This window comes from Macrobrachium nipponense, chromosome 35, assembly GCF_015104395.2.
Source record: "Macrobrachium nipponense isolate FS-2020 chromosome 35, ASM1510439v2, whole genome shotgun sequence".
In the NCBI taxonomy this organism is placed as follows: Eukaryota; Metazoa; Arthropoda; class Malacostraca; order Decapoda; family Palaemonidae; genus Macrobrachium; species Macrobrachium nipponense.
In genome coordinates, this window is record NC_061096.1 from 31,189,118 (window position 1) to 31,199,117 (window position 10,000).

General features: G+C 44.3%; 1 protein-coding gene across 1 annotated transcript in view; it reads left to right on the forward strand.

Moving 5' to 3' along the window:
- Nucleotides 1–9,423, forward strand: part of LOC135208548 (homeobox protein OTX2-like) — a 23,652-nt gene extending 14,229 nt beyond the window's left edge. Inside the window, 3 exon segments of the mRNA XM_064240852.1 lie at nt 174–361; nt 6,190–6,412; nt 6,415–9,423. Coding sequence (XP_064096922.1) covers nt 174–361; nt 6,190–6,412; nt 6,415–6,962 — 959 coding nt within the window. The 3' untranslated portion in view covers nt 6,963–9,423.
- Nucleotides 9,424–10,000: the final 577 nt, after the last annotated feature.

Here is a 10,000-nt window from a genome sequence, read left to right on the forward strand (position 1 = left end):
TCAAAATGTCCTTTCAAGTCCTCTCCTTCCGCTTGTTGAGTTAGTTTGAGTGCACGTTACTTTGGAATCATTTGACATGAGAATTGCCTGTTGTTGACCCATCGCGCTGTGTGCCGTTGTCTCTCTCTTCATATTAGTAACACTTGCATTCGTTGTGCTCCTTCCCCCTGCAGGTAATTCATGGACCTCCTTCTCCACAGTGACAGGGGCGCCGGCCCGGAAGCAGCGCCGCGAGAGGACCACCTTCACGCGAGCCCAATTGGACGTGCTGGAGTCCCTCTTCGCCAAGACTCGCTATCCCGACATCTTCATGAGGGAAGAAGTCGCCCTCAAGATCAACCTTCCGGAGAGTCGTGTGCAGGTCAGTGTTCCTCTTGTGTTTGTAGACACGTGGATGATGTACATTTGTACACGAACAATGGTCAGCTTGCCGCCTCTCCCGTGTATGCACAGAATGACCACTCAGTTAAGACGTATACATGATACACTCCCGTTTGTCTTTCTCTTCTTCTCTCTGGATTTCTTTAATATATGCTGGCAACAAACAAATTCTTTTATTATGCAACATAAACAGGTCATGCACTCGTAGCCCCCACTTCCCCCCCCCCCCCACACACACACACACACAGACTCTTCAATTCGATAAGTTTGGAAACAACACAGAAAACACTGTCACAGGAACGAATAGTACACGAAGCTGTCCATACACAAACAGGCACAAGCTGCTTCTGTCACCCACCTGGGAGTACTGTTAGAAGCGAACACACTTCTTTTTTTTTCCCATTCTCCTTCTGTCATGAAAACTTGCCCCTCATTCCTTCTTTCCTCCGTCCTACTGGTAGCTTAGAATGAACAAATCCATTATTCTCTGTTGCTGTCGAAAATATTGTATATTTAAGGCGCGTCTGTTTTGCAGTTTTAATGTGTTCAAAAAGCGCTTAGTTTTGCGGCAGCGGTTTGCTGGCATTCATAATCCAGTAGAGGTACTGATAGCAAAACAGAACTCGCCTTCAGGTATACAGATACATTAAGTCTGTCTCTCCAGGTATACAGATACATTTAAGTCTGTCTCTCCAGGTATACAGATACATTTAAGTCTGTCTCTCCAGGTATACAGATACATTAAGTTTGTCTCTCCAGGTGTACAGATACATTAAGTCTGTCTCTCCAGGTATACAGATACATTAAGTCTGTCTCTCCAGGTGTACAGATACATTAAGTCTGTCTCTCCAGGTATACAGATACATTAAGTCTGTCTCTCCAGGTGTACAGATACATTAAGTCTGTCTCTTCAGGTATACAGATACATTAGGTCTGTCTCTCCAGGTGTACAGATACATTAAGTCTGTCTCTTCAGGTATACAGATACATTAGGTCTGTCTCTCCAGGAATCCAGGTGGTGACGCTCTTCCAAAATAATCACGCCATGTGCATTAAGAAGCGACTTGGTGATGAAGAGTCGTTTATTGCGAACATGTGTCTGCATCCACAAAGGGCCAGTGACGTGGCGTGGACTCTCCTGGGACAAAGTCATGGACAGAGAGAGACAGAGAGGTTTGACACAAAATGACACAAATCTGGATGCCTCTGTTGGATCTGCGTGGCCTTATACCAGCACGGGCTCCTGCTCACTGAGAACGAATAGTTTGCCCATATCCTCAGATGCTCAGTGCATCAACGAGTCGCCCCTGCTGTCTCTCTCTCTTCATGACTACGTTCCAAAGAAACTAGTGACGACAACACTTAACGAATAGGATTTTCCCAACTGACATCGTCTGTGTTGTTGCATTAACTTTTTCAACACTAGATCAGTTTTTTTAAAAGGGCAGAAAACATCAATGTCTGCATGGTGGCCCCTTGCGGGTTACGTCTACGCAAGGGAGCGTGCATGAATTGTTCGCAAGAACTCGCTTGGAATCATACATCAATATACAGTAGGAATGAACTGTAGTGCAATTGATCGACTTGAAGACGAGTTTTTTTTAATAGGATATCTTGAGATATCGACGGACGCTTTAGTCAGAAACATGATCGAGAATAGTTTGTAAAACGACAGGGAACTCGTAGGGTCTGACTTTTGCTGCTTACAACCTCCTCTCCGAAGTATTAAGCCTCTCACTTTGTTCCTCCCAGTATTGATGCTATTTCGCTTGAACGCCACCGGAGAAAAACATGTCCTGCTGTATTGTATTACGATGGCTCTGTATAGAAAAAGCAGTGATCTCGCGTCCGCCAAACGATGTAGCCAATTCCACGATAGTACTCTAATAAACGGTGCCATTTAATTGTCATTCAGATTAAGTACACAAAGCAGCGCCCAATGCGTATTTCCTACGTCGGCAACTCGGATCTATTTCTTTATTTACATCCTTTTCCCTTCGAGCATCTAGTGGATGAACATTACCTAACAGCCAATCCGGACTTATTTTTATATTATTATATTATATAATGTAATGGCCTCTAGAGATTACTAAGAATACTTCGAAGATAAGGAATCTTGCATCTGGTTCCATATGAATAGGTTTCTTCATCTTCTGAATAATGATAATGAAAAATAATAACAATAATATAATAATAATAACAACAGTCGGGAAATTATGTTGATAATCTGTTCACCACCGTTGTCCCTTTTCAAGGCATTACGTACACCTTGCGTGTGTGTGTGTGTGTGTGTGTGTGTGTGTGTGTGCGTGCGTTCCTTCCTGGAGGCACTGAGAGAGAGAGAGAGAGAGAGAGAGAGAGAGAGAGAGATATCTCGAGTGACGCGAAACTAGTCTCTTTACTTAGGGCACCCTTACGCCACGCCGGAGGTTATTTACTTTCCCACCTCGGGTGTTGACACAGTCTCTGTTTCCCATTAAGCAATCACAACTCACCTCCCGCCGTTGACATTGCTCTATTACCCTCAGTGTTAGCTTACCCCCCTCCCCCCCACCCACCCCTCCCTCCATTCTTCCCCCACACTTACTACTACTCCCTCTATCTTTTAGAAAATGATTTAATTTACATCGGGTTTTCGCTCTTCCTTCGCTCCCCAACCCTAATACTACTACTGCTCTCTCTCTCTCTCTCTCTCTCTCTCTCTCTCTCTCTCTCTCTCTCTCTCTCTCTCTCCTACACATCGGGTACCTTATCCCAACTGCCGTCAGGAAGAAGAGCAATCCGGTTGGCATCCTTTCCCGTCGTAGGATATCCGATTAAAATCAAGGGAGGAATATCGCTGTACTTCTTCTTTTTTTTTTTTTTTTTTTGTTTTTTTTTTTTTTTTTTTTGAATCCTGGACATATTCTGCGATCTAATTTGGTCCATGTGCCTAAAAGAGGCATTATTCCTATGCGCCAATAACCCCCCTGGGGATTCCTCCCTCAACTCCCCCCGAGTGTAGTCCCCCTCCCCTAGCGTGGGAAAGAACGAAGCTTGGGGGGGGGGACAGAAATATGATAAAAGTTTCTCTCTCTTTTCACCCCGTACTGGAACAGATTTCTCTCCCTTCCATCTGTTTCAATTTTCCCTCCAGCCCTCCGCACGCTCCCTCCCTTACATTCCCCTCTCCCTTATTACCCATCTCATGCTCCCCCTCCCCTCCCCCCTCCCCCACCTTCCTCTCCTTGTTCGGTATTCCCCGCGTGTGTGTATGTGTGTGTGGTATTGAGGGGAAATTCGTCCCCCCTGTCATTGGTGTCTTTTCTCCCCGCACCGTCGTCATCATGTATTCATTGTATCCATTTCCTGGCTGGCGGTCGTTCCGCGTATTTTCTGCTCATTTAATGTTTCGCGGGAAACGCCAACCAGAGCTCTCTCTCTCTCTCTCTGCTTCCATTTTCTAAACGGTTTTCACACCATTGCCTTACTTCGACAACCGTTCCCTTACCTTAGTCTCTTTCCCTTAGGGCGTATCAGGTTGCTATGCGAGTTGGAATAAGTTCTAGTACCGGTTCGTAGTTCCCTTATGGGTTTGAAAAAATTTAGTTCCTTGATTTAAAAATAAATCGTGTACAAGGAATTCCAGACTTCTCCCATGAACACGGAAGAATGTCAGAGTAGATTCGAGAACAGAAAACCTAAACAAATAGATTCTCGAAAGCCATCGACGACGACGCGGTTCGTCGAGTTCGAGAAACAACAACAGTCCATTTCCTCCGAAGCATCCCACCGGTCACGTGACTGGCACCACGACGGGCCAAATGGATCACGCCTGTTGTGTTGATATTCCGCCGACCGGCAAATCCAGTTATCGGCGACGACTGCTAATTTGTTTTCGCAGGTCGGCGCACGAAGAGGGGGAAGACATAAGGTCGTTTACGTCCTTTTCCGTAGTCCCGGTCACACTGAGGTTTGTCGCGAAATCTCGGGTTTGGCCAACATATCCCATGGACCCGGATGATTAATTTCCATGAGCCAGCGCTTTCAAGTGTTTTCACTCACGCCTTAATGAGACGGATGTGGCGTCGGGCTGCCAGGGAAGGCTGTTATATACCGAGGGTGGAAGGTTTGGCTGTCTTGGCAGAAACCTTCACTTGAAATATTTTGGCAAGATCATTGCGAGACGATCTATGGACTCTGTTTAAACTGGCACAGATCATTACTTGTTGGAATGTACTGACTGGAAATAACTATTCCGTTTAAACTGACACAGATCATTACTTGCTGGAATGTACTGACTAGAAATAACTATTCAACGAATTGTCAGCAGGAGAACCTATAATAATAGTTGTAGGCGTTCAAGCCTGGAATAGTTCATCGGTGGGAAAAATGTAAATTAGCAAAAACGATTTGGGCTAAATACCAAAGACAGCAACAGAGGAGGTACTAGACCCTCTTGCCGTTTTTCAAATCCCTCTGGCAGTCGACCACAGATGAACGTAGCACGGGGGTAGAATAATGTTTAAAATGACGTCCATTACGGTAATAAACAAAAGGAAAAGTTGCTCCTGTCAAACAGGCATATGACGTAGCAACATGAAACGTCAGACAACACGGTCTCATTTCCATAGTTGCCGTACAACGCCACGTCGCAAAAACAAAACTTCAGAGACAAAAAGAATGGAAAGAAAACGTCCTTGTTATTATTATTTATTATTATAAAAAATGCACTGGGTTGTTCTGTTCTCTTCAGGGAAAAGGACCAAAAGAGAGAGAGAGAGAGAGAGAGAGAGAGAGAGAGAGAGAGCACTGAAGGGCCCTGACACGGGAACTTGAAAAACAACTTTTTAAGAGCAGCCTGTCCCTTAGGGTCGGAATATTTTGACAGTAGTTTGAGTACTCTTTGCAGAGGCTCGTTCATATTTTATCGGCCTCACTTTTTTTTTTTTTTTTTTCAAAGCCTCCCATTTATTTTCGTTATAATTGTTTGTAGCAGCGTGCGTAATAGCATTAATATTTTCACCAACTATACATGATTATGACTATTTTCAGCGTTGTTATTGGTTACATAACTAACAATAGTAGTGGCATGAATGTTAAAAATATCACTGTTGTGTTGTTGGAAAGTTTTTAGACATAGTGTAACATTTTTAGATACACTATTAATTGCGGCATTTCAAGAAGAAATATGCTCATTTGACGGCTTATTCACAACACATCGTTTCACTTTACCTAATTCTGAAGAGAATGCTTTGGCATCGAAACGGTTAGGATGGACAATTGGCATTCTTACGTTACCTAAATGGATTTACTATGGATTTTAGTAAGACAAACTAAACTACTTACTACGGATGGCTGGCTTCCGGAACCGTGGAGTTTACGTAAGAAGGTCTGTGTGTGTGTGTGTCCCAATTATAAAGAATTTACAAAGGAACCTATTTCTATGTGATTTATTTAGGCATGGGAAGTTGTCATTCGTGTGTGTGTGTGTGTATATATATATATATATATATATATATATATATATATATATATATATATATATATATATAAATGATTCAATGATTGGTGTACACTGCAGTCTTGTCATGAGAATATTTTGTGATCTATAATAAAGGCCAATATTTTATCGAAAGCATGTTATTTCTAACGAACGCAATAATGGAATGTGATTCTGTGTGTGTCTCTCTCTCTCTCTTCTCTCCAACTGTGTGGCCCATTTTATTAATTTCACAATACATCATCTTAAGAATTGTTGTGTAGTCATAACATACTCAGAGATTAAGATAATCCGAGTTATTAACAGACGTTTATTCCTGTCGACAGGTGTGGTTCAAGAACCGGAGAGCCAAGTGCCGCCAGCAAGCTCAGCAGCAGAACTCCAACAGCGCCGGCAACGCCAACAACAGCAACAGCAACAACAGCAGCTCCAACAATACAGCAACCACCATCACTGCCACCCCAGCCTCTAACAACAACGACAGCACCAAGGCAGCCGCCCCTCGACCCAAGAAGATCAAGAGCCCTAGCACGCCCTCCCCCCCGCCCCCGTCATCAAGTCATCGCCTCGGCCCGCCTCCCCCGCCTACAAACCTCCTTCCGTCTCGCCAGCCTCGGCACACACGCCACCCAACACCACACCTACGCCCACACCCTTGCACACTTACGGGTCATTCCAGACAGCGCCCCCCACCACCGACCACTCCAACAGCTACTCCTCCTTGTGGGCGCCCACAAGCCTCCGACCAATGGGCGACCTTCACGTGTCGACAGGCAACTGCATGCAGACGCCCTCTTATCACATGAGTAGCAGCAAGAGTCCAGGATCCTCCTGGAACCAGAACTACGGCCCGGCATCTTACTACGGCAACATGAGCATGGAATACCTACCACACCACATGGGCGCCCACGCACAGTTCACGCCCGTCAGTAACCACATGGGCGGATTCCAACAGATGGGCGGCCACATGATGAGCTCTCACACTATGATGGGCAGCCAGCACTACTCCCGAGCCGCCGCCGTCACTCCGGTGCAGGGGGTGACCGCCCCGGCCTCGCAGGATTGCATGGACTTCGGGGAGAAGTTCCAGGTCCTCTGAACGTCCCCGCCGCCGTCATCCATCGCTAGGATCTCCGGGTCGAGCAGCAGACCCGGAGACAGTGACCCGCAGGGTAGTACTGCTGACATCTATCGTCACCACCACCACCACCACGGGCCTCGTCCTCCTCGGTCTTTCCTCCAAGACTGGACGACGGCGACGACGACGCAGGCGACGGCGGTCGAGGGGCCCAGCGGGTATCACCGCCACGCCCAGTGGCCCTACCCTGCCGGAAGGAGGCTTCCGTCGTCGCAGTTCTCCCCCGTCAGTAAGCAGGGTGCCGGGGGCTTCCCATCAACGCTCTCCTCACTCACTCCGTGTGAGAGTCCTCAGGAGATAGACGAATTCTAGGAAAAAAACAAAAAGAAGAAGAAGATTGGATCGTGTCTCTTTCATTTCCAAATGTGCATGTGTAAATACTGCCTCAGATGCAAATTGTTGATGTTGTTGCCATTCCTTCTCGTACTTCAGATACCACAAAATCAGAAAAGTGGAAATGTTGACCCCTCCTGTTAGTGATGCCCAGGTGGTGGGTTCATGAATGGACAGTGGCCACCTCACCTTTCCACGAATGATGGAGGATACTGCAATGACTATTCTGGCGGGAGGGGGAGTGGGGTGGGAGAGGGAAGGGATGGGATGGGAAGGGACAGGGCCAAGCAAGAGACCACCTTTGCACTGCAAGATCGGGGATTTACCAAGAGCAAAAAATGTGCACAGAATTGATGCCGCCCATATATATCAAGCCTCTTGCCGCTGTGCTTCGCTCGCCATCACTTGCTCAGCATCCCGTAGCTAGGAAGACCCGAAAGGAACTTACAAGAAGACTCAGCAAGCAGCAGCTACTACAAATTTGCCCATCTCCTTAGGTTTTGTCGTCCATCCACTCGTGTGTGCCGCGTGTTTGGCACAGGCATCCCCCACCCCCCTCGGTATACCTTGCGCGGGTGGCGAGCTTTGTAGGGCAAGAGGGCTTTGATCTCTTTATAATTATGTTGTGTGATTCGTCTTTCACAAAGCCTTTACTAACTGTAGCCAATGCGTCTAGAGTTATCACAGGGTAATTGATTAATATTTAATTGATTCCTCGTGTACATATTTATAATACTTGTAAAGCTACAATAACAATAATTACAACCCGCTGTATCTTAAGGCCGAATGACTTTTTGTCTCATTAAGAGGATGTTACATATTCAAAAAAAAACCTATTTAGGGTGCTGGCAGTCTGTGGGACTCAATAAAAAAAAAAAAATAAAAAAACGGTTTTAATTTATGTTCTCGCCCGTGTCAGTCAGTCAGTCAGTCAGTCAAGAGGCTTCCGAAAGCCCTCTCTCGTTGCAAGAGATGCAGAAAGCGGGGTCACGCTGCTCGAAAGGTCACACGCGCTCGCGTGCTTTCTCAAGTGCCACTTGTAATGAGTCAGGCGAATCTGTTGGCGAAGTGCCGTTTCCCGCAATCATTTCAATTTTTTTATAGATTTTTTTTTTCATTTTTTCAATTTATCTACCCTTATTTTCTCCGGAACCGACTTGTGTATGTTGTACTTCATAACAGTAATAATAATAATAATAATGATAATCATTGCTGATGATGATGATGATGATATTCATAGTGATCATTATTAACTCCTCCTTCCTGTACATAATAAGTATAAAAGGTAAGAATGAACTTGATGTCCTCAGGGTTCTTTACAAACCCGCTAGCTTCGTGTCGTTCGGTTTCATTGATTCTATGTACATGTCTGTGCAATATGGCGTTGGTGTCTCTCATTGAGGGTTAAGGCTATTAATGCTATTTAGAGTATAAAATGAAAGAAATAAATAATCAGTACCAGTTACGGCAACGGCTTTGTTTTTTTACACACACACGATTCAGTGGTTTATACAAATGCTCTCTTATCGTGTTTTCTTCAGTGAGAATAACAGGTTATATTATAAGCATCATTCTCCAATATCTTATACTGGATTATCTTTGGCTGTACACTCTTCTTTTTCTGTTTTCACCGATTATTATTTGGCGAATTTTTACATGTATTCTTTATTCGTACAATATCTCTCTCTCTCTCTCTCTCTCTCTCTCTCTCTCTCTCTCTCTCTCTCTCTCTCTCTCTCTCTCTCTCTCTCTCTCTCCAAACGAGCATATATAATAGGAGTTAACCCCAATTCTGCCAGCATTTTAGGGACTTTCCCTGAAAGAATGTTGTAAATAGTTATCAAAAAAACAAAGTATCTTCAGGAACTGTTTTCATGTAGATTATAATGATTATATTATGTGTCATCAGCCGGCATCCGATCACTGGTACCGCCGGCTACTTTTATTATGTGTTTAACTAAAAAGAATAAGAATTGTAATTTTGCTTCTTTGACTAAGCAGCTAACCGTGGGGAAGGTTGCTAAAAACCGTAATGGTGAACATGTTAAAATGATATTGTTTTGTAATATACTCTCCAGAGGGAAAAGAACATTCGTTTTATTTGCGAAACCTCCTCAAAACGATGGATGACAGACAACGTGTATTTATACCCAAGGTCTAGACCTTGTTTATACCCATTTGTGCTTTTGCAACTGTGGCCTATTTCTGTGCTTGTATTGAATACGAACAATTTGTCAATGGTTTTACGAATTAGTGTGTAAATGAACAGAATCCTTTGTCTTTCATGAAACCGGAAAATAGTTGATTCCCGAATGAATGAAATAACTTTTCCAGTGTTTTTGTTGGAAAATATTAAAATAAGTTGCCAAATTTGTTTGAGAGCTTTTACTTTTTTGTCCAATTCAAATAGACTTTCTAAAAATTCTAGTTACAGCAACTGAAGTCAAACCTCCTCTTCCTAAGTTGAAATGAATCAACAAACTATCTTAATTCTTTGAAAAGTATGAAAGACTACAGCATCTCGCTCAGCTCCCATCATCAACTGACAGAGATAAATAACAGACAGAGGGTTTCCTCCTCTGATGATAATGCTCAGCCAATCCTTTGCGTCTCCGCACAAATAATCATCTTATCTCCCCCGTCTCATCGTTGGAGGAAAAGAGACC